The sequence below is a fragment of the Neomonachus schauinslandi genome, chromosome 15 (assembly GCF_002201575.2).
Source record: "Neomonachus schauinslandi chromosome 15, ASM220157v2, whole genome shotgun sequence".
NCBI classification, from domain to species: Eukaryota; Metazoa; Chordata; class Mammalia; order Carnivora; family Phocidae; genus Neomonachus; species Neomonachus schauinslandi.
In genome coordinates, this window is record NC_058417.1 from 4,576,862 (window position 1) to 4,604,729 (window position 27,868).

The window sequence follows — 27,868 nt, forward strand, 5'->3', positions numbered from 1 at the left end:
TAATTTATAAGTTTACTAGAGTTTTTATTTACTCAACATTAAGAGAAAAATAAACCTCATAAGTGGCCCAGAATAGCACATTTTGTGCATTTCTTCAGCCCCTTGGCAGCATCAGGCAGATGTGTTCACTCTGCACTGACTTTCGTGTGAACCTCCCGGCTCTTCGCCCGCAGCTTGTTGACCTGGGACTCGGCAATGTCAGCCCGTTCCTCAGCCTCCTCTAGCTCGTGCTGGAGCTTGCGGAATTTAGCAAGATTAGTGTTGGATTGTTCCTCCTAAGAGGAAAGATAAAATCGTGAGAATTAGACTTTGTGGTTCTCACTGCGCTTGTCACCAAACAGGATTATTTCCTCAACTCAGATATGTCCTTCTTATGGTGTTTGCCATGTCTGACTTTAAATCTGGACAGAACTTGTGACTTCAGTTGTGTATTTTTTTTTCACTCTAATGAATGAAAAAAGAAACACTTTTAGAGTGGAAGGACAACCTTAGTGTGTCAAACTCATGTGTACATGAAATCTATTTGTGATGCATGGACTGGGTAGAAAGAAGGAAGAGAGCCATGTACCCTGACAGAGTTTAGTAAGTAAATACAAGGTCAAATTTCAACTTTGAGACAACCTCACTTAACAAGTTTTGTCATATATTTTGACTCTGGTATACAGAGAAAGGGAAAAAGTGGGTCTGAGAAGAAGCATGCATCTGTTGGTTTTACTTATTACCATTTGAGCCTTTCCCTTCCTTCTTCCCTCTCCTAACTTACTGTCTACTTCCGACCTACCACATTGTGTCTGGAAGAATGGGGAACAATCAGGAAAAGTGAGGCTGGAGAATCTTCCAGCATGTCCTTATTTGCCACAGTACATGTGGAGAGGTGAGCCCGTGATGATACTGGTAGTATATGAAGGAGTCAGCTGGGGTAAAAGATTTATGTTTGGCTCTTGAGAACACTTGATTTTGTGCATTTCTAGAGGGAGAGGAGTATTTATCATGGACTACAGTTGTGATAGTATAGTCTTTGCAGCTATCAAGGTAGGTTACTGTTTTTTTTCCCCAACCCTTACAAAATGCTTAATAATAAAAACATCTCCTCTTAAAGTCTTATTCTGTAATCCGGATTTGGAGGTAAATTCATGTTTATAATATCTCTCTTAAAATATGAGTGGTATATTAATTGAATTTAAATTAAAAAACAAAACAATTAAAAAATATGAGTGGTATATTCTTACTGTGCTTTTTTTCTCGTTGACACATTCTCTTAATATACTTTCTACCCCAAAAGAAGTTTTCTTCCTCCCTCAAGGGCTTAAAGATACTCACAGCCTCCTCAGCTTGTCTCTTGTATGATTTCACCTTCGCCTGTAATTTATCTACCAATTCCTGCAGCCTGAGAACATTCTTGCGGTCTTCCTCTGTCTGGGGGTTTGAAAAAATAGTCTGCATTCAGTACAATGAAATGAGCCTCCTACAAGGGGTAAAATAAACCACTTTGATATGATGGCAGGTGGGCCTGGGGTTAAGTTGGTCAACTCTGAGCCTTCCTCCATAGTATTAACAGCAGCCGTTCTTGCTAAATGTTCACTCTGTGCAGGTGCTGTGTTAGGGAATTCTACACATCTTCTCTGATTCTTGCCTCCCTACTCCAGAGAGTACATGCTGTTACTCTGTTTTATAGGGAATGAAACTAAGGTTTAGAGTGTTAAGTAACCTACCCACGTTCAAAAATTAAGAGGGGCCAAATTAAGACTAATACCCAGTTTATCTGGCTTTAAAACCTGTATCCTTTTCTCTGGTATGCTATTTTCTAAAGACTTCCATGCCTTTCCTAGCTTAGGAAAGGGTCTGAGATAAGCAATTTTATCATTTGCCCCTTATATTTATATATCGAGTTCAGGTGGATCTGTTTGTGAGCACCATAAACAGTTAACAGACTGTCAGTTTCCCTTTGGGCAGGAAGTCTGGATTTTCTAGAAAGTTATTCCCTTTACCTGGTAGGTGAGTTCCTTTACTCTTCTCTCATGTTTCCGCAAACCTTTAACAGCCTCAGCATTACGTTTCTGCTCACTTTCAACCTCTCCTTCAAGCTCACGTACCTACAACCAAGAAAGATATGTACACAGCCAGTCTTGGGGGATATTAATTAGCTCAGGACCTGCTGAAGATATTGGGCGGATGTCCTCAGCCTCAGGACAAAGATGGGCATCAATATGTAGAGAGAGAAAGATAGAGGGAGTGCCCTTTTCCCCTTCCCAGATTCAGAGAGATTGAGAGACCCACCCTGGCCTCCAGTTTCTGGATCTGCTTCTTCCCACCCTTCAGGGCCAGCTGCTCAGCCTCATCCAGACGGTGCTGCAGGTCCTTCACCGTCTGCTCCATGTTCTTCTTCATGCGCTCCAGGTGGGCGCTGGTGTCCTGCTCCTTCTTCAGCTCCTCAGCCATCATGGCTGCCTATTTAGAAAATACACCAAGATAATAAGGAAACCTAGTAATGGCAGGCAACACACGTGTATCAGAAAAACCAGTGCTGAGCTTGCTCACATCAGTGATGGCCTTCTTGGCCTTCTCTTCTGCATTGCGTGATTCTTGAATGACTTCTTCCACTTCACTCTGGAGTTGTGAAACATCATTTTCCAATTTCTTCTTGGTGTTGATCAGGCTGGTGTTCTGTTAAAAGTAGTCAATGGAAATTTATAAGACTTGTTATTTGCCAACGTAGGATTTTACAGATGTCTTACTTGTTGGCTTGTGCAGGGGACCTGATGGCAACAGTTTACTCAAGTTTAAATATTTGTCCAATGCAAAATATTAATTATTTGAAAGGTTGGAACAGCCCCCCCACTGTCTCAGTGTCTAATTTATGCATAAGGACTTTTGAGATTTGAGAATGCCTATATTAATTAATTGTTCTTTCAATTATATTTCAATTAGACATTACTAGTATTCTATCCTTAAAAGGTTGGAAATAATAGAAAATAATTGATTCTTTTTGTGAGTGCCTGGCATTGGGAGTTTTTCAGTTAGAAAGGATCTATTCTCTGTTAACTTTCATGGTTTGCTCCCTGGGGGAATACTGAATTAGTTTTAAGAAAACATTTTATTAAAATTTTAACCCAGTGCTTCTCAAAGGGAATCAACACTGCCTCAACGGGTATTTGGAAACCTTTGGAGGTAGGTATTTTTGCTTGTTAAAATGACTACCTGGTGTTACTGCATTTAATGTCCAGGCAGATCAGCAGTGTCCTGCAAGACTCACGGACAGTAAACACAATGCTAAATGTGTGGACTCCTGATGAGAAATACTACGTGGCACATTTTTGGATTCTGGAATTAACAAATCATCTTTATTCAAGTTTATTCTGTATCATGGTTTTCAAAACCTAAAGAGCCAAACTTTAAATAAAACTCTCTCCTTTTTTGGGTAGAAAATCTTAAAAAAGATGTATAGGAACACACACCAAAAAATTGCCTACAATCCCATCTTTCCAAGATAAATGCAGTTAATATTTTAGAGCATATTCCCCATCCTTTTTTTTATATACACATATTTATATAAATGGAGTATTTCTATACTATAATTCTCATCCATCACTTAACAGTACAGCAGCATTTGTCTGATGGGGGTTGTTACCTGGGTGTGCAGGAGCTGGACCCTCTCACTGGCATCCAGGAGCTCCTGTTCTGCGATTTTCCTGCTCCTCTCCATCTGCTCCAGAGTGACCCGCAGCTCCTCGATCTCAGCCTGTAGCAGGTTGGCTCTGCGCTCCACCATGGCCAGCTGCTCCTTCAGGTCCTCCTGGCCCCGGAGAGCGTCATCCAGATGTAGCTGGGTGTCCTGTTAAGTAAAAAAAAAAAAAAAAAACAACACAAAACCTTAGACACTCTGAAGAGGATGTGAACATCCCAGGAGGCGAACTGGAAGAATGTCCTGGTGCCAGGAGCAGGAAGTGACAGGCCTGTCATTTGAATGAGTGTGCAAATGGTGATGTCACCAGCTTAGGTGAGCGAGAATGATCAGGAGACAGAGTCTCATTCTATTTATGCCATTAACTGGTTATTTTTTCATGTGCAAGTAACTAATGTCACTTATAGAGCATTTTCCATATGCTCTCCCTAGTACCTGACATCTGTTATCTCATTTGATTCTCACAGGAACCCTGTGAAGTGGGTAGTTTCATTCTTATTTTGTAGAAGCAGCAGCAGAGGTTCTGAGAGGTTAAATCATTTGCCTAAAATCAGGCAGCCAGTAAGTAACACAACAAGGCTCAGCCTCAGGCTTATTGGTACCAAAGTCTTGTACTTTCTCTTATATCAAAGCTTATCTCTGGGTTTCTGTTTGTTCTTTTATATAGCATTTCTGTAAAAATATATTCTATGCATATTTAATTTAGCTGTCTCCATACTGTGAGCTGTATAATTTGTTAAATGAAAAAACTGGATTGTTTAACACGAAGATGTTTTGCTGAATGGAGGACAGGTCACTTCCCTGACTTAGCTGTTTATGTGGACCCGTTTACCTTCAAGATGCCTTGGGTGTTCCTGTAGTTCCTCAAACTCTCTGCAGCCAAGCGCTTGGCGTGGTTCAGCTGGATTTCCATCTCATTGAGGTCTCCTTCCATCTTCTTCTTGACTCTGAGAGCATCATTCCTGCTCCTGATCTCAGCATCCAGGGTGCTCTGCATCGACTCCACCACTCTGATGTGGTTTCTCTTCAGCTGGTCTACTTCCTCATCCTTTTCAGCAATTTTCCTGTCAACTTCAGACTTGACTTGGTTCAACTCCAGCTGGATGCGCAGGATCTTTCCCTCTTCATGTTCAAGAGATGCCTTAACAAAACAGTGATCAATTAATAATGGAAAATAACTTGAATATTTGGAGTGTATTCCCTTGTGAGCCAAATTCTTACTAACATCAGTTTGTCTGATTTTACAAAGTACAATACAACAGTTCCAGGAGCCTGTTAGGTAAATCATTTTTTTTCTTGTTTATTCAGTCATAGATTATATAGGGCAGCTCTGTAATAAAGGTGCTTTATAAAGTATGAAGTGCTATGTAAGTATTATTCATGTGAGTACTAACAAAACTTATAGTTAAACTCATGTAGTAAGCATGAACTCTCAGTCTGTTTTATACATTAAAATGTGTTTGTAGAAATTCTCAATTTAAAAACATTTTTCTGATTACAAAATATACAGTGTAGAACATGGGGCAATGTATAAAAACAAAGAAAAACCTCCTATTGTGCACCCCATCCAAAGATGACCATTTAAATGTGGTACATTTTTTCTAGACTTTTTCCTACTTATATATTTTTGCATGATGAAATTATATATATTTATGTGTGTTTGCTTTAAAATTATTGTCTACCATAACTATTTCCCCATATTATATTTAACGGTCATATACAGTTGCAGCATATGAATTTTCCATAGTTAGCTTCATCTTGTTCTTGGATTGGACATCTTTGTGCTTAAAGATTTACCTCCATTTGAGATAATTTTCTTGAGGTAGATTCTTACAGAATTGATGGGTCATAGTATTACATTTTTAAGGCTTGTCCTTCATAAAGGCTGTACAAGTTCATATTCTCACAAGCTCTGTAATAATGGATCCATCACCTACTTTGAGTGTTTTCACCCATGTCTTTGATTTTCCCGAACAACAACATAATATGTACCTCTGCTTCCTCTAAGGCAGCCTGAATGTCACATTTCTCTTGTTCTACTTGCTTCTTTATTTTCTCCAATTCATGGATTTGCTTCCCTCCCTCAGCAATCTGCTCAGTGAGGTCAGAAATCTCCTCTGTGGGTGAACAGATAAGGGAGGGGTGGTCAGACTCATGCAACATGGAAGGGTCTTGCCAGGGCTGTTGGAGGTACGGAAGTTCAAGAGCACTCACGCTGCAAGTTCTTGTTCTCCCGCTTTAGGGTTTCCACTTGATCCAGGGATTCCTCATAGGCATTCTTGACCTTGAACAGCTCAGTGCTGAGCGCACGGGCCTCCTTCTGGGAGGCCTCAAGTTCAGCCTGAGTTTCCTCATACTTCTGTTTCCACTCTGCTAGGACCTGAAAAGCAGCAAATTGTCAGCCGCTGCAAGGAGAAAGGGAGACCCAGTAAACATTGATGAAGTTTAAGCAGGCCGGGCCACCTTGTCGAAGTTCCTCTGCTTCTTGTCCAGGGCGGCGCAGGCCGCGTTGGTTCTCTCCACGTCCAGCATGAGGTCCTCCACCTCATTCTGGAGCCGCTGCTTTGTCTTCTCAAGGGAAGCGCATTTTGCGTTCACGGCTTCTACGTGCTCCTCGGCTTCTTGCAGATGCTGGGCCAGCTTCTTCCTGAAACGTTAGCCAGGCAGTTAAGGAGAGTGCTCTGGAACAGGGGCAAGCAGTAACGTCCTTTGACAGTTCTGCTTCTATAATGGCAGATAAGATATGGTTATCCAAACTGTGGCAGCCAGAGCTGCTTTCTCCGTTGGTCCTGCATGAAAAGGTCCAAAGTGGTGGGCACCTGAATTCAGTTCTTAGAGGCTGCTGTTAGTGCTCCGTTGTATGTGTCTTACTATATAAATAATTCGGGGTTTTCAGGACTTTTGATTGAGTTGCAGAAAATGATTATCCAGGACAATTTTATTGATTGATTTATATATCTCATCTCATTCCAAAAAGGATTTGAGGCTAACTAGATATTTTATTGGGCAAAAATGTACTGAGCATATTCATTTGCTTTCTCAGACTTTTTCTTTCATTTTATGTACTTTTTCCCTAAAGAAAAGTAGTTTCTTTTCATATATATTTGGAGTTCTCACCAGAGAAAGAAATTGATGGATAAATCAGGACAGTTTAAGCAAGGCGGGTTTTCTTTTTTCCTTCTGAATCACCTACATTCTTCATTCCCCATTGTGTGCCAACTCTACATCTTTATGGTATGGAAAAGCCTTTCGCCCTGAAGCCCAAGAAGATCTACTTTGGTCTATACACAGGCTAAGGCTTTATTTTATTTAGACCAACCCTGGACATTATGTACAGTTTGGTGGCCTCCAGCATGAGTTTGAAGAGCTGTATCTTCCTACTGCAGTACTTAAGAAGGTGGGCTCTGGAATCAGAATATCTGATTCTATCCTAGCTGTACTATCTATTAATCATGTGCCCTTGGGTTTGTTGGTTAACCTCTCACAGCCTGTTTCCTCATCTGTAACATAGGGATAAAACATGACGTTGCTATGAAAACGAAATGAGCTAATGTGTATTTATAGTACGTGACGTGTAGCGTGTGCTCAGTAAATTTAGTGTCTGCTGTTACTATTATGTTACCATCATCAACGTCATCATCATAGTGTTTCTGGGAGTTGCTGAGTTGTGCACCTAGGAAACCATGTCCTCTTCCTCCCCCAGTGTTCACAGCCCGTACTTGGCCTCCTCCAGCTCCTCTGTGCGCTGGATGGCGTCCGTCTCGTATTTGGTCCTCCACTGGGCCACCTCGCTGTTGGCCTTGGACAGCGCCCTCTGCAGCTCGGCCTTGGATTCCTGCTCCTCCTCATACTGTTCCCGCAGCAGGTCACAGTCGTGGCGGGAAGACTGCAGGGCGTGGGCCAGGGCGTTCTTGGCCTGCAGAAGGACTGGTTCAGTGACTTGAATTCATTTATTCAGTGACACATAATTTACATACCCAGAGTAGAACGTAACTGGACATGCTTGGATTTACTCAGCCAAGATCTTTGGTAAAACTCACTTTAGTTTCTTCCTCCAGCTGACGTTTCAGCTCCTCGATCTGCTGTGTAGATGCTTGTTTGCTTCTTGAAAGCTGAGAAACTAAAGCATCTTTCTCATCTAATTGTCGGGAATATTCACCTAGGAATAATAGAAGTAAATGAATTGGTTAATGGCATAGAAATAAGCTTAAGCTTTCATATATATATATATATATATATATATATAATTATATACTTATATATATTAAATATGTTTTATTTGCTTCTAAATATGAGTATAGAACTGGTTAGAACTGGAGGCAAAAAGCAGAAATGCCACAGAAGTGTAACAAGTAAACTATTCTTCCAGTTCTTGCTTTGCATTCTTTCTGACCTGCTCAGCAGAGTCTACCAGTTTGTTTATTCCCCTCTAAGATGGGAGGGAATAGTGCTATTTCTCCAGAACCTCTGGAATCACTTTTATCTAGTATGTAGTTTCAGGGCCCACAGAAAGGTCCTCACCTGCTTCTGTCTGCAGACGTGCTCTCTGAGCCGTCAGGTCATTGATCAGCCGCTGCTGCTCCTCTTCTTTGGTCTTAAGTTCACTCACCTGATCTTCCAGAGTGTGACACATCTTTTCAAGGTTCCCCTACAGGGTATGTGGCAGTGAAAGATGAGACACTGAACGCAGTAAAAAAAAGTTAAAACTTGAGTCTTCAACTATTTTTAGAGTGAATAAATTCAAGCGTGAGTAGAAAGTTATGGCACCAACTTGATGGGACAGGCTAAGATTCAAGCATGGTGAGTGAGGGATGTCCCGGACGTGGCCATTGTTGGAGCCCGTTCATTTTTTCCAATGATACTGACACTTGCTTAAAGTAGATTTTGAAACAGTCTTAATAGGTCATAAGCAAGCACTAACAAAAATGAAGTAGAATGGAATATATTATAATAGGAAATATTAGATTAGTGCTATAAACTGCCAGAAACAGTGTTTAGTGACAGAACAATGAGTGTTCTATCAGGTTATTAATGAACATCATTTAGAGTTGGTATTGGGTACCTTTGCTTTGGAAATGGCCTCTGCATTACTGGCAAGGTCATCGATCTCCATCTTCAGTTCGCTCTTCTCCTTCTCCAGCTTCTGCTTGACCCTCTGCAGGTTGTCTATCTGCTCCCCGAGCTCGGCCACGTTGTCTGCGTGCTTCTTCTGGAGTGCGGCCGCCGTGGCTTCGTGCTGTAGGGTGGCCTCCTCCAGATCCCGGCGAAGTTTCTGGAACTCAGCCTCGCGCTTCTTGTTCATCTCAATCTGGGCAGAAGTGGCCCCGCCGGCTTCTTCAAGGCGCTCGCTGATCTCCTCCAGTTCCCGGGAGAGATCAGAACGCTGCTTCTCTGCTTTGGCCCGGGAGGCCCGCTCTGCCTCAATTTCCTCCTCCAGCTCCTCGATGCGGGCCTGGGAGTGACACATCAACATTAACATAAACTCATCTCAGTCTCAGGGTTTTCGGGGTACAGAAAAAAATGAAGATGAGATGGTTCACCTGCAGCTCTTTGATCTTCTTCTGTAGTTGAATTTCTCCTGCCTGCTCATCTTCAATTTTGCTTAGCAGATTGCTGATTTCAAATTCTTTCCTGTAGACAGAAGAATAAGACATATTAATACTCATGAATTGAAAGATGATATCACATGGAATTTTTTTCTGGAGTTCCTACTTTTTGAGTTTCTCATCAAGTTGCTGCTTGTCATTTTCTACATCCATTGTGGATTCTTGGGCCAATTTTAGGTCACCCTCCAGTTTCCTCTTTGCTTTTTCTAGATCCATTCGAAGTTTCTTTTCTTGCTCTAGAGACCCTTCAAGCTAACGAGAAAGGAAAATATGTTAAACATTGAAAGTGTGTTTAAAAAAATCCTTCAAATGGATATCAAAAACACACTTACGTCATCCACTTGCTGCTCTAGCTTGGTTTTAGCTTTGGTCAGGGTGTTGACTTTGTCTTCTTCTGTCTGCAGATCATCCAGGGTCTGCTGGTGGGCCTCTTGGAGGGCCTTCTTCTCCTTGGTCAACTTTGCGATGGTTTCGTCCAGGCCTGCCATCTCTTCTGTGAGGTTTTTCACCTTGAAAAATTAAAAAGAGAAATGATAGCTGTGCTAAAGCATCTTATTAGTAGGGTGGCAGAACCTCTATATGGTGGAACAGAATATGATTCCTACCTTGTTCTCCGTGGCATGCTTCTCCTTTTCAACCTTGGCCAGGGTCAGCTCAAGGTCGTCAATGTCTTTCTTGAGCTCTGAACACTCGTCCTCCAGTTTCCTCTTCTTGGCGGTCAGCTCGGCGTTGATCTCCTCCTCATCCTCTGCTCTCTCGGTCACCTCCTTGATCTTGGCCTCCAGCTGGATTTTGTTTTTAATCAGTTGCTCACACCTTTCCTCTGCATCAGCCAAGGCGTCAGCTTCCTGTGGAGAGATTCATTAAGGTCTTTAGAGAGTTTGTTACGATTTTGAACTTGTTCTTTGCACAAAATAGTAGCGTTTGCTGACTTCTGGTGACTTTTTCAGTGTGAATATAAATTAAACTTAATTGAACATTATTATGTGGCCTGGAGAAATGGATCTAATTAAAAGCAAGACCATAGACTTAGAAGCAAATTAATCTGAAGAGTGATTGGATTGAATCAGTCGACTATAAAGTAGTGTCTAGAAGAGTGATAGGCCACAGGAAGCCTGAGGTCTTGTCTCAGCATTGTCTCCATATGGATGAATGTAGGCAAATTTATTTTATTCCTTTATCCTCAGTTTTCTCATATGTAGTTGGGGGGGGGAATAAATGATCACTAGGAACATTTCAGCTGTGATAGTCAAAGATTTTTTTTTTAAAGATCTTATTTGTCAGAGAGAGAGCACAAGCAGGGGAAGTGGCAGGCAGAGGGAGAAGCAGGCTCCCCACTGAGCAGGGAGCCTGACACGGGACTCGATCCTAGGACCCTGGGGTAATGACCTGAGCCGAAGGCAGATACTTAACTGACTGAGCCACCCAGGCGTCCCCAAAGATTCTGACTTAGATTGGTTAGATTTGGTTTTGATCATTCCCTGTTCACTTCAAGCAACTAGTTGTTAGACTTAATTTAAAAAGGAAAGGAAAAAGAACTTAAATAATTTTATGCCTGTGAATACATTTCCACGCACCATTTGTTATACACTCACAACCTTCCTGATAGTCCATAGCAGTGCTGTAAATGTCCACAGTTTTCATTTGTATTTTGAGGATCACCTATTAGTCTCAACATGAATTTTAGAATACACAAGAATGTGTAATTTTGAGGCATTACATAGCTCCATACAGTTTCTATGAGTGACTGAAGAACTCAGATAAAAATCAGCTCAGCCTTACTAGATTACTCTGGCCTGGGGAATTTCTTTAACTTTTCAGTCAGTGTTTGTTTTGTTCATAGCTTATGTTTTTTAAATGCTTAAATGGATGATAATGGGGACTTCTCAGGGTTCCTTTGCTTTTATTTTTAAGTGTTTACACACTGACTGATGATAAGAACTGTGAAGGGACGCTAGGCTGAAGTGGTTGTTGGTTGTGTGTTTTGGGAAAATGTAACCACATAAGTGAAGGTATCAGAAGGGAAAGTTGAAAATAGCTTAAAGATTTTAGGAAGACTATCCCTTTCACAGGTTTCTTCATGACACTGGTGGGCTTTTGGACCATGGAAATGGGAGGTTATGCTTGGACAGAGCACTGGTCCAGACTATCCCCCACCCTGATTACAACTTCTTCCCGAGCTAGTAAACAGAAGCCTTAAGAACTCGGGATGTCTGTCAAAGGAAGAATCACAGAGGGAACTTGGCTCTACCTTACACTCTGGTTGCTCAGCTCACATAACTGCAAACAGATTTATTGAGCTAAATCTCAGGGGTAAGGATGGAGAGAAATAAGAATAAGGGGCACCTGCACCTCAGTGTTTATAGCAGCAATGTCCACAATAGCCAAACTGTGGAAAGAGCGTAGATGTCCTTCAACAGATGGATAAAGAAGATGTGGTACATATATACAATGGAATATTATTCAGCCATCAGAAAGGATGAATACCCAACTTTTACATCAACATGGATGGGACTGGAGGAGATTATGCTGAGTGAAATAAGTGAATCAGAGAAAGACAATTATCATATGGTTTCACGCATATGTGGAATATAAAAAAAAGCACAGAAGAGTATAGGGGAAGGGAGGGGAAACTGAATGGGAAGAAATCAGAGAGGGAGACAAACCATGAGAGACTCTTAACTATAGGAAACAAACAGGGTCGCTGGAGGGGAGAGGAGTGGGGGGATGGGGTAACTGGGTGATGGGCATTAAAGAGGGCACCTTATGTGATGAGCACTGGGTGTTATATGCAACTGATGAATCACTGAATTCTACCTCTGAAACTAATGAAATACAATATGTTGGCTAATTGAATTAAAAAAGAATAATGGTCTTTCTTTAATTTCAATACAATCTCAGACTTGCGTTCAGAGAATAGGACGATCTTTGTAAGGCTGGGATGAAGCATGCAAGGCAAATGGGTAAGATATCTGGCTGCGATCTGGGGCATCGCCTTTAAACTGCTTCCTTCATGGCTGCTAGATTTGTGATATTATTGAATATGTTCTTCAGTCCTCCCTTTTCCATTTGTAATTCAGAAGTCATTGTGTGTATCTTCCTCATAGGACTACGGAAAGATACGTGAAATACTAAAAAAAGTAATTTGAGATTTTTCTTTTTCAAGACAAGGCTCTTTGTAAATCCGAAGTATGTATGCCTTCTAGAAACGCTTCAGGAACATGTTGCATTCAGAATACAGAATACTCACAGATTGAACCTGGAGCTGCAGGTCATTTTTCTCTTTTAAGAGAGTGACCATTTTTTCCTCCAGTTCCTTCCTTTTTGCCTCTGACTTGGCAAGCTCATCTTTGGTTTTCTGAAACTCTTCCTTCATGGTGGCCATTTCCTTCTCGGTCTCCGCGCTCTTGAGGAGAGGCTTGATCTTGAAGAAGAGTTTCATCCAGGGCCAGTGCTTGACGTTCATGAACGCACGTACATTGTACTGGATGCAGAAAAGGGCTTCTCTGAAATGACGTAAAAATATCAGTGTAGATCGATTCAATAGGGGCAGTGTTATTGTTGGCGTTTTTTTTTTACACACAAGTTCCCCTTGTGATGCTCCCCCAGGTGTAAATGATATATCAGATTTTGTATATGTTAACTGCAGGCTTTATAGAGACACAGACACACTCATAGTAGTGCTCAGTGTAACCACTTTGCTAATGTGTACTGCTCATATTGAGTAATTTTGTGTTCTCAAGACCCTCACCACACTAGCAAAGGAGCAGACTTAGAGTGGGAATACTTTGCACGTATGAGAAACACAAACCAATTTAAGATCATTTGAGATATTACAATATTGGTGATTTGGGAGTGGACGTGGCATTTGTGAGTTGGTTGTGTTGTGGGCTGTTGGCCTACAGAGTGAGCTGTGAGATGACACTGGGTGCTTTCTGATTTGCCCCACTGGAGGAATTTAGGATTTAGCACATCTTTCTTGGAGCCTTTCGTCTTAGTTTGATTAACACTGAATTACCCACTCGTAAACTTTTGTTAGCTTTTTCACATAACGTACTGGCTTTCCTCAGATTATTTCAAATGCCTCATTCTTATTTGCTTAATTAGATTGTTAATATCTACAGGTGATTTAGCGTGCATTGAGCACACAAATTTGTTTTATCTAAGTACAATTTTTAAATAGTAATAAAAGATGCTCCTTCTGCAAAGTGTAGCACTACACTAGCAAGGTTTGCTGTATGCCTCTTCAAGCTTATTAAAATGTAAATTCTCTTTTTGTATAGGTCCAAATTACAAGAACCATGACTCTGAGAAGGCAAATACCATGACACAAACCATAATGTAGACACATGGGGAGGATTTGGGAACACTTATAATACAAATCCAAATAAGCAGAGAGGAGCAAAATGAATGCAAAATGTGTGTGTGTGTCGGGGGGGGGCAGGGAGTGCATCAGTGCTGGGTAGATAGAGCTGGATGAGGCTCATTGGAGAAAGGAAAAGTGCAAGTTCTGAATTGGTAAATAGGTAAATTAGGATGAGGGGAAAGGGCTGGGGCAAACATGAAAACAGGAGATAAGCAAATTGTTCAGGCCGGCTGGAAAAGGCTGTGTGGTTGGGAATGACAGATGTACTGGGGAATACAGAGAGCCTTGACAGCTACGCAAGGCAACACGGATTTGTCATGGGAGGCCAGGGGGAGCCACAGACCGAGCTACAGCATGATGAAAACTGTGCTTATTGCACATTATTCTGGCAGCTCTATTTGAGGGGGATGGACAGGGAGAAATTGGAGGGAGTGCAAGTATGAGGGGTTAAGCAAAGGCGGGTATGTTGTAGGAGTGAGTTCTGAACTGCACAAGAAGCATGTATTAGCCACAAAATGAGTGTTAATAAATGAGAAAGGCTGAGTGATAGTCCCAAAGGGACCTTACAATTCGGATAATCTGCACTGTTGTTACCTCCTTTGCAACATCTTCTGATATTCAGCCCTCATTAGGAATCCCCTGCAGACGGCTTGAGTTCTTGTTATAATCTGGGCCAACTTTTCATCTCTCATTTCTTCCAGAAGACCCAGAAGGCCAGCTTTGAAGAAAACCTGGGAAAAAGGAGAATCCCGAGTCTTCCCCGTGGTACAGGAGACACAGAAATGGCAGAACGGTGTGGATCAGGTAGGAATAAATGACAGCTATACCTTGGTATGTCCAAATTTATACTGGGTGTGATCAATATCAATAGAGGCAAGAAGTTTCTCAGAAGCCTTCTTGCTGTCGATGAACTGTCCTTCTGGAATAGCACTTGCATTTAAAACTTTGTATCTGTTCAGTCAAACAAAGAAAAGAATGATTAGGGCCGTATGATTATATGGGGAAACCAAATGACCCCAAAAATCTGAGAGAAAAAGTAAAAGTAGAAAATCCAGCTGTCCTTTAAGTTCAGATAGTAAAACAGTATGATTTTTCTGTAGTCTAATGCATGTGTCCTTCCTATTTGTGAGAAATACCACCTCTTCGAACTATTATCCTGTCCTGCCACCACAAGACTATATTATTTGACTTCTTAATTTTACAGCATTTACTAAACAGGGCACATGAAATGTGATGAACAGAGGACAACAATTAAGATGATAAAATGTTCACACCATTCAGTGAAATACAACAAAGAGGGACTGGCCTTTGTTTAAAATCCCCATAAAGGATCCTGCTTGGGAACCCCTTCCTGCAGATGCGGATCCCTTCCAGCACACCGTTACACCGCAGCTGGTGCAGGACAAGTTCATGCTCCATGGCCCCTGAGAGGAAGAATGCATGCCTTATTTCATGGTCTAAAGCAAACACCCTGGAGCTTGTTTGGGCATCAGAAGGGTCTTACCTGGAGTCTTGGTTTCATTGGGGATAATGCACCGTACAAAGTGGGGGTGAGTGCTCCTCAGGTTGGTCATCAGTTTATTTAGATTTTCCTAGAAAACCAGACAGAAGGGACTTGATGAGAAAGTTTTATCTCAGATTGCTTTTTTGTAATTATTTGGAGTGAACCTAGGCACTCCTTTAACTGTTAGGTATACGCCTCCGAGGCTTCAATTGCTCTGTATTTTTAAGGTCTCCAGAGTTCTAGCCTGCCAAATAACCACAAGGCCAAAGTGCTGGGAAGAAATGCAGCTCTCCAAGGTATTCATTTATAACAACTAGGATCTATTCTATAAACAAACTGCAAATCTCATAGCCTTAATGCACAGGAATTGTTCTCAACTGGGAATTAGAAGACAAAAGACTGTGGTCTCATTCTGCCACTAATGAGCTGCTTGACTCTCTAAAATCCCATTCGTCTCTCTGGGCCTTAATCTGAAAAGAGTTGAGATTACCTCTAAAGCCTCTTCCATCTGTCTCAGTGCTAGTAATTTTCACAGTTGTAGTTTATACTGGGAACCTAGGTTAGCCCTTGTCCCACCTTTGCTGTTCCTTCCTCGAGGTTATTATTATCCCTGGGTCCTGTGACTTCTTGTTTGTACTGTTTTCCTTTTTTTTTTTGAAGAGTCTAAAATCATGCTACTACATAATCTTGTGTGGGTGGATCTTGGGTGCCTGGGAATGATCCACAGCCTGAAGCATCTGGGGGGGCGTTATTCCAGAAATAGAGTAGTTGCTTATGACCGATGATGTTGTTTTACTCATTTGTAGAAAACTCACATGTAAATATTTCTCAATATTTCTTAGGTATAGTCTTTGGGAGGGCAGAGTTGCTTTTTTTTTTTCTTTCTTTCATATCTCAGTTAACTATTAGGAAACAAAATAAGTACTGTGGGCTTCTAATCTTGAAGACATGTACAAGGATAAGTTGATGAAGCAAGAGCCTATTTGGTGAGATAATGCAAATTGGTAGTGAGAAAGAAAAAGAACAGGCCAGTTTTCCTGTTTCAGTCACAGGTTATATCCTTTAAAAGGAATGAGACTTAGCCATACAGATTCTGACAAAGCAGCCGTGAATCTAGACATTTCACACACTTCCCTTTGGAAGAGTCAGTTGTTAAGCTACCTAACAAAATCACATGATTTGTAGTAAAATTATTTGTTATTTTAATCTTAAGAGATATTTTCTAGCTTAATCATTCATGTAAATCACTAGGCTTGATTTTAGATGATTTTCAGCCATTACAAAAAATTACATCCTCCTCAGAGGACAGAGATGTGTATTGAGGGAAGGATGTGCTAAAGAGTATGTCTTTAAAGAGGAACTCAGGAGCATTCTCAAAGGGCAACATTAGTAGAATAAAGATAACAGCTTTCCTTAGGGACAGCTTTGAAGTTCGGCTATGCTTCTTTAAAAATCAGCCTGATTACATAGTAAGAAAGCTTCTAATGATATTTTGGCATTCCTGAACACATCAGATGATCATAATGAAGAATAATGGGTAGAGCATCTCACCCTGTAAGAGAAGTGTTGCTTGGTTCTACCATGATAAGAGTGAATATTTGAACATTCTATTCTCTCCTAATTTATTCTAAACCCTGTAATTATGATAATTCATAGAAACCGAATAGAGTTTTTGGGTGAAATTTGTACTTTACCCTGAAAAGGGCTGACACAGTCTGGAACGAAGAGCCCTTCTTCTTAGCGCCTTTCTTTGCGCCACTATCTGAGGTAGAAAGAAAAACCCATCAATTAGAGCAGAATCCTAGAGGCTGGAATGTTATCTGAACATTTTGTGGGAATGGGCTTGATTTAGATTAAGGGCACAGAAAGTACCTGCTTCAGCACTAGCGTAGGTGGAAAAGAGACTGGCCAGAGTCTTCATCGCAGACTTCTGGTACAGCCCAACCACAGTGTCGTTCAGGGGGTCCTTGTTCTTGTCCAGCCAGCCACCAATGTTGTAGTCCACGGTGCCGGCGTAGTGGATCAGAGAGAAATGGGCCTCGGCCTTGCCTTTTACAACCTTGGGCTTCTGGAAGTTGGCCGACTTGCCCAGGTGTTGGTCATACAGCTTGTTCTTGAAGGAGGTGTCTGTGGCCTTGGGGAACATGCACTCCTCTTCCAGGATAGAGAAGATGCCCAGTGGCTGAATTCAGAAAGGTGGACATTAGCCTCAACGTATCTTTCCCAAAAGATGCAAACATGGTGGCTGTATTTGTATCTGATTGAATGATCAGAACTGCCAAGTAAATATGTATATAAAGTAAACCAGGGTCATAGCTCACAAAGAAATCCTTTTGTTATCACTGGAGTGACTTTCCCACCATTCCTTGTCATATCCAGTCCATAGCAACACTTTCAGTTAAAAGAATAGCCCAATACAAACTTCAAATGTCAGTCAGCACAACATGTGTGGGCAGTTTGTTAAAGTGTTCTGTATTATCACACTTTTTGCCTATTTATTAATCTACTGTCACTATTTTATTATGAAAAGGATTTACTGACTTAAGAGTGATGTTTACTTTATATGCAGTAGTTTAGTAGTATACATATTCCAAACTTATTTAAACATTTTCTGTATTTAATCTCCTTAAAGTTGGATTATGGAAAAGCGTAAGCAGTTGGACTTCTTGACTTCCATACAGATTATCTTTCATAGAGGTCCTAGCTGGGTTACATGTGTACTAATTTTTATCTAGAAAAGAGATTTATTTATGTGGCTGACGTCTTGGATCATAATGGAGATAGATTCAGAACTAGTGAGGTAGTTCTGCTGGTGGAGCAGATTGTCTCAATTGAGTTTTCAGTGCTGCTTTAAAATCAGATTTGAGTTGCTGTTAGAACAAAACTGGCTAGAACAGAATGAAACTAAACACTCTGATCCTCCTTATGTAGAAGTTGAAAAGAGGAAGTTAGTTTTAAACAGTAATTCTATTTGTTCTGATACCCGTCTATCTAATGTCACAGTGATACTTTCTAGAATTGCTTCAGACACTTGGGAAAGTTATCCTTGCAGCCTGCCTTTCTTTAGAAGTCAAACAGACTGGGGTGCCAGGGCGGCTCTGTTGGTTAAGTGTCCAATTCTTGATTTCAGCTCAGGTTTTGGTCTTAGGATTGTAAGTTCAAACCCCGAGTTGGGCTGCATGCTGGACATGGAGCCTACTTAACAAAACAAATAAGAAAGTCAAACAGACCGGGGTGCCTGGGTGGCTCAGTTGGTTAAGCGACTGCCTTCAGCTCAGTGCATGATCCTGGAGTCCCTGAATCGAGTCCCGCATCGGGCTCCCTGCTCGGCAGGGAGTCTGCTTCTCCCTCTGACCCTCCTCCCTCTCATGTGCTCTCTCTCTCTCATTCTCTCTGTCTCAAATAAATAAATAAAATCTTTAAAAAAAAAAAAAAAAGAAAGTCAAACAGACCTTCTCGATGAGCTCGATGCAGGCAGCTAGGTCCATCCCAAAGTCGATGAACTCCCACTCGATGCCCTCCTTCTTGTACTCCTCCTGCTCCAGCACGAACATGTGGTGGTTGAAGAACTGTTGCAGCTTCTCGTTGGTGAAGTTGATGCACAGCTGCTCCAGGCTGTTGAACTGCATAAAACAAAATTTTCAACATTAAATGGATTTTTTAGCAGTAAAATTCATTACTGAAAAATTCTTTTATTGAAAAAATATGAAATACAGTAATGAAATAAAATTTAAACTAATTGTTGTTCTTTCAGAAGTCCCAAGGAAAAAAATGATCATTTTTTTTGACATGAGCCTTTATTATGAATTCTGGGCATTATTTAAAGGCACAGGTATCAATTATACGCAAGACTTCTGGTAAGATCTACCCCTTCCCAGCTCTAAGATTGCATAGCAAAAGCATACATTAAAAGTACAACCATGGTCCCCATGAGTTTTGGTTTGGATTTAAGGGTGAAAGTAATTTATTGGAAAGTTTCACTTCTTTTACCACCCCACTCTCCAATTCAGGATAAAGTTCACATTTTCACTCTTGGCTGTCACATAAGAAAAGCTTCTCCTAAGACCTTTTAGTTGATGTACAAAGTGGAATAATAGGCAAGTTTGTCTCGTCTTCATATCAAACATCTGGCAAATTCCCTTTGCCAGGTCTGTGAAAATAGGGACCTGACGTGGTGTAGTAATTGATGATCTGAAAGAGTCTTTGTAATAATTTACACCCGCATTTTACACATGATGCAGCTGATACCCCAGAGGTGAAATAGTACGTGTCAGATGAACTTGGAACAGAAGAGACCATGACCTGTGTGCTTTCTCCTCCATGGGAGATGCCCTGTCTACACGTCTGGGTTCTTGTCCTGGCTTTGCCTTAGATGGCTGTGGGATCTTTAGCAAGGGTTTTCATTTTCCTGCATCTCTGTTTCTCCACATGTAATTAATAGTAATATTCGTTACCCTTTCATGGGTTGTTTTGAAGATTAAATGAGGTAACATTTTGAAGTGCTTAGTGGAGTGCCAGAAATACCCTCACTCCTCCACAAATGCCAGTTACGGTTATCATTACATTTCTGGTATTGCCTAGATATGGGGGAGGTAGTTCCTGTTCTGGGTGCAGTGTTGAAGGAAGCAATATGGACACTGTAAATGTACAGGAATTCCTCGTATGTCAGAGCCCACGTTGTTTTTCTCTCACTTTTTGTTTTGTTTTGTTTTTTTTAAATATTTTATTTATTTGACAGAGAGAGACACAGCGAGAGAGGGAACACAAGCAGGGGGAGTGGGAGAGGGAGAAGCAGGCTTCCTGCCAAGCAGGGAGCCCGATGTTGGGCTCGATCCCAGGACCCTGGGATCATGACCTGAGCCGAAGGCCGATGCTTAATGACTGAGCCACCCAGGCGCCCGTCACTTTTTGTTAATATGAAGACAACTCACGTCAAAGATCTCAAAGCCGGCGATGTCCAAGACCCCGATGAAGTACTGTCTGGGCTGCTTGGTGTCCAGCTGCTGGTTGATGCGGGTGACCATCCACAGGAACATCTTCTCGTAGACGGCCTTGGCCAGGGCGCCCACCGCGTTGTACACCTTCGTGGACAGAGTAGTGATTGTTGATGCTGCTGAAGACATGCTGTGAAGGCCTGGGATGGGTGTCATTCAATGAGGTCATGCACTCACCTGCTGCACAGTCTGGCCTTTGGTGACATACTCGTTGCCGACCTTGACCCTGGGGTAGCAGAGGGCTTTGAGCAGGTCAGCAGAGTTCAGACTCTGGAGATAGGCTGCCTTGTCAGCAACTGCAGAGTCACAATTCAAGAAATGTTGTTTAATGGTGGATATCCCCTTTTACCTAATTTTTCTATTTTTCTCCAACCCATTCTCTTTATTATTTAAATAAAAAGCTTTAAGTAATTCTATAGAAGGTCAGATGAGGTTCCCCGTACATTAGAGCTCATACTTGCTAATAAATAGTCAGTTACACTGGTCTTTGGGGATTATTGCGAGTAGCTTTTGAGAAATTCATCAAGAGTTAACGTGTCCAGTGTTTATGGCAACACTTTATGTAAGCAAAGGCCATGGTGCCTGCTCTTAAGGCGACACAGTAGGTGTGGTTGGAGGGAAAAGATAAATACATCGTAATATTTGCTGTTAGGGAGAGATAGAAGTCCCAATATTTGGATCCTTATTTCAGTTTTGCTCCTCCCAAGTTAAACCCACTTGTTCAGTTTCATTATCTGAAAATGTAGGTATTAAATTTCACTATGTGCCCCCTACGGAGTCTCTTTCTGAAATTGTGCCAAGGACTGTAACGTAAATGCCACAGGTCAGATACCACAGTAACTGCTGAAAAGTTTAGAGGAGGGAGAGAATGTGTCAGGCTGGGGGGTGGGGGTCAGAAAGGCTTCAAAGAGCAGACAACTTTAGCTTCCTTGGTAGGTCCTTTATGTTCTGCACATGGAATACAGGACTTTCTTTCTCAGTTCTTTTTTTATCTGACTGCCTAGAGTGCCTGCGGATTTATATATAGACAGAGCACACATGTGCACAGATGTCTAGGGACACCCTTCGCCCCCAGCTTTGTGCTGGGCAGCTCCTGTCTCGCCAGCCACTAGTTCACCTAGCTAGTGCTGAAGGAGGCTCACGTGCCAGGTTGGCTCGCGTACACAGGCACCGTTGCTACGGCAGAGCGGGAGCACTGTGCCATCTCTTTCTCTCTCTCACGATCTGGCCCCGGTTGTGCTTTTTAGATAGTCTTTATAAGCGCCTATTAGGGTTCGTTTTAACGTATTTGGGCTGCTTAGAAATGATGGAGATACGGACACACAAGGGAGGAAGGGGGGTGAGGAAAGTGTGTGGTGTGTGTAGATAATGTATATGCTCTTCAGAAGTTCAGCTATGATGGAGATGTGAGTTTAGAATAGGCTTTTTTTTTTTTCCTGCCATATTCTTTAATTCAGACCCAGAAGGAGGTTCATCTGGTACCTTCGGTGCCATCTGGCTCGGCCTGCTCCTCCCGCTGCTTCTGCTTGAACTTCATGTTCCCATAATGCATCACAGCCCCTGTGAGCTTGTAGATGGAGACTTTCTCTTCAGGAGTGAAGCCCAGGATGTCAATGGCACTCTTCCAGGAGAAATGACAGAACAAAGATTAGGGCAGAAGAGACTAACTTATTTTGGAGAATTTATACTGTGTCCTAGGGTAACCACACCTACAGTGGGCTGTTCCTGCACATAATGGAATTTTTTTACAGTGTGTGTGTGTGTGTGTGTGTGTGTGTGTGTGACTTACATCTGTGGCCATCAGCTCTTCTTGGTCATCAATGCTGGCGACCGTGATTTCCCCTTGACTGACGAAGGCATAGTCATATGGGTTGGTGGTGATCAGGAGCATTTCTGGGTACATATAATTCAGGGTATACATTTACATTAGAAATTGTTAATAAAAATATTAATGTTCATCTATAAATTTAATGTTCATCTATAAATTCCTTACCAATCAGATCTGGCTTCTTATTGGAAGTGATCTGATAAAAAATATGGTAGCTTCTTTCTGCCTTCAGCTGGAAAGTAACTCTGGACTTTTCTAGAAGATCTGGAAATAGAAATAGATATTAAATTAGAAAAAAAATCAATGCTGCTGAAATACACACACACACACACACACACTTTAGATGGGGGAGAGGGAGGGAGGGAAGGGAGTGAGGTGGGGCGAGGGGCAGAGGGAGAGGGAGAAAGAATCTTTTTTTTTTAAGATTATTTATTTATTTATTTGAGAAAGAGAGAATGAGAGAGAGCACAAGAGGGAAGAGGGTCAGAGGGAGAAGCAGACTCCCTGCTGAGCAGGGAGCCCGATGTGGGACTCGATCCCGGGACTCCAGGATCATGACCTGAGCTGAAGGCAGTCGCTTAACCAACTGAGCCACCCAGGCTCCCCGAGAAAGAGAATCTTAAGCAGGCTCCACACTCAGTGCAGAGCCTGTCATGGGGCTCGACCTCATGACTCTGAGATCACGACCTGAGCCAAAATCAAGAGTTGCATGTTCAGCCAACTGAGCCACCCTGGCACCCCAATGCTGCTGAAATATTAAATGAACCTCAGTGTCTTTGCTGAGACTGGGAACATTACATTAGACTCCATTGAGATTTCTACCTGATATATTGATCCTCTTGGTGCTGGATATAAGAATTCCAAATACATATGGTAACTGCCTAAGTTTCTTACTATCTAAGAGTAGATACTGAAACCTATCTGCTCTAGTAAAAATAAGCTTTTAATATGGGGGACCTGTGACTTCTGTATTATTATTGATCTGTAATATCTTCTCCTTCTTCACGTCACCTGAGACTTTGTGGTGAGTGGTTACTTAGAAACACCTACCAAAGCTCAGATGAAGAGCAAGTCACAGAGAAATATTGTAAACCTATAGGTAACTCATAGGAACCTGAAGTAGCCCAAGTGTTAGTCCTGGAAAAAATACCAAAGTTGCTTCTGTGGCAGGAATTTCAGAATGTGCTCCAGAACCACCAGTCTCCATTGAGGTTGATGGAGCACACAGTGGATTTATGGATAAGTCTGGCGTTAGCTCATGGGCAACACTGGCAGCAGGCTCAGCACACGCCAAGTGTTCCTGAATATCCTGCACATGAAATCACTCGTCTGTCTTTTGATTTTTGGTGGTCCTGTTACTCACATGTTTCAATATCTGCAGAAGCTAGCTTCCCTGTGGTACCAAAGTGGATTCGAATGAATTTACCCTTGAAAAGAGAAAGATTATTTAGTATTGAAAAGTTGAAGCACACAGAAGGATGCAATCGAAATGATAATTCAGACGTGCTTTCTCTAGCATGGAAGGACCGAGAAGACTCCTCTGTGACCAGGAGACTTACAAAGCGAGAGGAGTTGTCATTCCTCACAGTCTTGGCATTGCCAAAGGCCTCCAGTAGGGGGTTGGCGCTGATGATTTGATCTTCAAGGGTCCCCTGCAAAGGCAAGAGCGGTCCTCACCTTTGGGGCTCCAGAATTCCTCAGAGCCCCAAGAGTCTTGAGTCTGACCCCAGACCTACCCGCATTTTGCCAGAGGTAGCTTCCTCCTTCTTCTTCTCCCCAGTGACTGCAATTGTTGCAAAGTACTGGATGACACGCTTGGTGTTCACAGTCTTCCCTGCACCAGATTCTCCACTGTCAAACAGAGACCAGAGAAAAGATCAGAACTACTACAGCTCATGTTGTCTATGTCTAAGACATTCAAAACCAGAGAAGGGAAGAATCACGTACGTGATCAAGATGGACTGGTTCTCACGATCTGTGAAAGAGAAATCAAGACCAGCAGTTAAAAAAGAAAAAGAACATTCGATATAAAGATTATTGAGTCAGTTTAGATCAAACACAGCTTGTTCTTTTAATATTTGCAAGATGTCACTTATGATTTTGGTTTTGTGATTAGTCCCCCAAGAGTACTTGGCTCTTGGAGTAAAATTTGTGACAATGAGAGGCAAGCTATCATCTGTTTCCTTTTGTATCTTATTAATTTTAAAAACTTTGTGATGATAAATTTCAAACAGATACCAAGTAGAGACAATAACATAGAGAGCCCCCATGTCTCCATCATACAGCTTCAACAATTATCATCACTTGGCCAATTTTATATCCTCTATACTCCTGTCCCATTCTTCCTGGATTATTTTAAAGAAAATCCCAGGCATCCTATAATGTCATCTATCAATACTTCAGTAAGAATTAATAGAATTTTGAAGTCATGAGGGATCTTAGAAAAATTCCCGAGGCCACCTCTTTTATTTAACAGATAAAGAAGCTGAGACCCAGAGAGGAATCAGTGACTTTTCGAATAATAATTACAGAGCTTGTTAATAAGGTCAAAGGTATTCAGGTCTTCGGACTGCCACTTTATGCATTTTTCTGCTACCTGGCCTCCTCCCAGCTATTGATATGACTAATTTGACTGCTGGTAACACTAAATAGGGAAGGGATCTGGAATTGTAAATATGTTCATTTAGTCTTATATTCCTTTTAATTTTATGTACATTTCTAAATAATAAAAACAGACATTGTCACTAGTTATATGACTGATATGTTGGATTTATACCAATTTTCTGATATGTTAAATCTCCAGTTCTATTTGAGTGGATTCTCAAATCTAAAAATCTATCAGAGAAATAGATACAAATCTGGATGTTATTTCGATGTGCATATAGACTTTAGAGAACTTCAGAGTTCTCTTCAGAGCAGTAGATACAGATTTTAGAACATAGTCAAATTGATTTTTTTTCCAGTAGCAGAAAAATTATGAAAGATCATATCACATCTCATGGGAGCACTGATAAGAAAAGTTCTAGTCTCTTTTGGCGATGCTGAAATAACATGAACCAGGTCAAATGCCACAGTTTAGCATGGTTTTATATGCAAATCACGTTTGGGAGCCATAAGTGATCTTGAATTTGGAGCAGCCCCAAAGCTTGGGGAGTGGAGACCTTGGCATAGAGGTGGTGGTGTACAAAGCAGAGTAAGTGCAGCTGCTGAGTATTAAACCCTCCGAAACAAGCCAGCCTTTGGATCATTTCTGGAAGGTAGCTAGCTTCTGCTGACGACCAAAGAACAGTTTACTGGCATGAAATCCTTGTGGAATTGCTGGCCAATTTGTAATGGAAGATTCCTATTTTATTCCTTTCTCTTCTCTCCTCCTTTAACAGACAACTTAAAAACAAGTTCAGCAACACAAACAAAAACCAAAAAAGAACAAAACCCTCTCAGTTTCCAAAACCCTATGGAACAACAGGAAACTCTGGAATTCAGAATATTTCCAAAGGCAGTACATTTGGTGTGTGAAAATAAAAGGTTTAAATGCTGTACTTGGGCCTGTAATGCATATCAGAGCTGTTTGTTTATGCTTTGATAAGACAGGAATAACAGACTTTGATAGGATTTCAAAAATATTTTCAGAGGAAGAGGTATTTCTAATAGGAAAATGCTTCAGAATCTTCGGGAGGAAAGTGGTAGCTCTTTCTTTTTTTTTTTTTTTTTGAAGATTTTATTTATTTATTTGGCAGAGAGATAGAGAACACAAGTAGGCAGAGGGAGAGGGAGAAGCAGGCTCCCCGCAGAGCAGGGAGCCCGATGCGGGACTCGATCCCAGGACCCTGGGATCCTGACCTGAGCCGAAGGCAGCCGCTTAACCGACTGAGCCACCCAGGCGCCCTGGTAGCTCTTTCTTTACATGTGTTCTACCCCAAATGCTGGCACTATTATTAGCTGTGTCGTTTAACGATAAAGATAAGAATTACAAAGCTTTCCAGCTGTAGCTGGTAACTATTTTCCTTGATTGCTGTGGATGTGCTTGTTTTAAAATAATTGATTTGAACTTTTCTTCTGTTGAATCAGAAATGAAAACCTATGGGAAATCGGCAGAGGCGTTTACAGAGGTCTGCTAATTGTTTCCGCCTGGCTTCCGCTTACTAGCTGGGTTAGCTTGGGCAGGTCAGTGAGCTCAACCAGCTTCCCTTTCCTCTCTCTAAAATGGGGATGGCTGCTGGGAAGCATATATGACACTGGAGCTCTGGAAGTTCCTTGAATACAGTGAAGCCCCATGTGGCTGCAATGTATTATTATAATCAGGGCCCAGACAGAGGCTGGTTGTTAAAGGTTCTGTTTCTGCATTTTTGCACATAAATAGTTGTGTCACTCACCTGTCAGCATGAACTGATAGGCGTTGTCAGAGATGGAGAAGATGTGGGGCGGGGCCTCCTGGCGCTTCTTGCCTCGGTAGGCGGCCACCACCTCGGGGTTGTACACCGGCAGCCACTTGTAGGGGTTGACCGTGACGCAGAAGAGGCCCGAGTAGGTCTGAGAAAATCAGAAAATGTGACATGTGGATCTTGTCTTTACTCAGAGAGCTGGATGGAATAGGGAGATGCTGAAGGGCGCTCACGTAGATCATCCAGGCTGCGTAACGCTCTTTGAGGTTATACAGCACTCCAGGCTCGTGCAGGTGGGTCATCATGGCCATGTCCTCGATCTTGTCATATTTCGGAGGGTTCATGGGGAAGACTTGGTCCTCCCTGACAGTTAGAGTCTGGCAAGTAAAGTGAGAGACCACTTTGTATTAATGGTGGGACGTAGGGTTGGTTTGTCTGTTTTGCTTATAAAACTATAATTACTGACACTTTTCATTTATTCAGTATTCTTTAAATCAAGGCATGAAATTATATTTGTTTCAGAGTCTGATGCTAAGAAAATCGGTCTCCTATGATGAACTAGGATACTCCCTTTTTTTAAAGATTTTTTTCTTCCCATATTGTCCTGTTCCCAGTTTTTATCAGTTTATATCTTTTTAACTCTTATTTTAATAGGTTAAATTTTTTATTTTTCCCAGCCATTCATTACAAGAAGCTTCTGGGGGGAAGTAATGGGGATACTAATACATTATTTGGCTAAGTAAATAATAGTTTCTTGACAGGAGAAGCTGGCTTCTATTTCCCCCAAGTTTGGGGGTTTATAATGCGAAGTGGGGAGTTGAGGGATATGGTGGTGGCTGACTCTAGCGTGTTGAAGTCCTGTGGGTAGCCGGGAAGGGGGCACCCGAGGTGACTGCTGGGAACCTCCTTTGCCGTCCAAATCTGGCATCCATAACGGACCAGGAGGGTGTCTGTGGTGGCAGGAGGCTTAGAGCTTCACCTTGAATGAGGAAACTGAAGAAGACAACTGGGAGCGTTTTCTCCCCGTGTGTTTACTTACTGCTCCACCTTCTGTCTTCACAGTTACTTTCCCTCCTTCCTTGCTCTGTATGGTGCTCTTCACGTAGGAGGCCTTGGGCTCCGCGACAAAGACCGATGTTTTAGCATCGAAGGGCTTGTTTTGGGCCTCGATCCGCTCCTTTTCCGATTTTCGGAGGAAGGGAGCGGCTTTGCCAAAAACTGCCATCTCAGTGTCCGAACTCGCACTCATGGCTACAGTTTATTTAGCAGAGGATTCTGCCTTGGGGAAGAAATGGGGCAGAGGGAGAAAAAGCAACCAGAAGTTATACCTTTGAGCTAGGATGTGGCATGAAAGAAGTGTTGTGCCTGCATCGCTTGGGCTTTCTGCTCCCCCAGGCTGCCCTTGACCCATGTTCTCACACAGGCCAAAGGACTGGGCGGGCATGAGGTTGTGACTGGAGGCTTCATTCTTAGTACTTTGCAGATTTCCTTCTGGGACACATACCT

At 41.9% G+C, this 27,868-nt stretch overlaps 1 protein-coding gene across 3 annotated transcripts; it reads right to left on the minus strand.

Annotated features, from left to right (window-relative positions):
• Nucleotides 1-27,611, minus strand: LOC110584677 (myosin-8). Of its 3 annotated transcripts, none has more exons than XM_021694822.1 (38): nt 27,402-27,611; nt 26,596-26,739; nt 26,354-26,510; nt 23,928-23,955; nt 23,717-23,831; nt 23,540-23,632; nt 23,344-23,407; nt 22,146-22,244; nt 21,942-22,045; nt 21,635-21,773; nt 20,330-20,448; nt 20,090-20,239; nt 18,611-18,781; nt 17,031-17,340; nt 16,853-16,920; nt 15,159-15,246; nt 14,961-15,078; nt 14,482-14,605; nt 14,249-14,385; nt 12,539-12,794; nt 9,894-10,136; nt 9,621-9,797; nt 9,395-9,540; nt 9,223-9,313; nt 8,745-9,134; nt 8,204-8,330; nt 7,723-7,841; nt 7,402-7,598; nt 6,146-6,329; nt 5,897-6,062; nt 5,675-5,799; nt 4,515-4,823; nt 3,629-3,832; nt 2,539-2,664; nt 2,278-2,448; nt 1,989-2,093; nt 1,321-1,416; nt 1-275 (listed from the first exon to the last, which is right to left on the minus strand). In XM_021694822.1, the coding sequence occupies exons 1-38, from the start codon at nt 27,609-27,611 to the stop codon at nt 126-128; spliced, it is 5,820 nt and encodes a 1,939-aa protein (XP_021550497.1). In that variant the 3' UTR covers nt 1-125. The 3 variants fall into 3 exon arrangements, with proteins under 3 accessions (XP_021550497.1, XP_021550495.1, XP_021550496.1); XM_021694820.1 differs by having other exon boundaries at nt 17,022-17,340; XM_021694821.2 differs by having other exon boundaries at nt 126-275; nt 16,853-16,928; nt 17,036-17,340.
• Between the last annotated feature and the right edge of the window lie 257 nt (nt 27,612-27,868).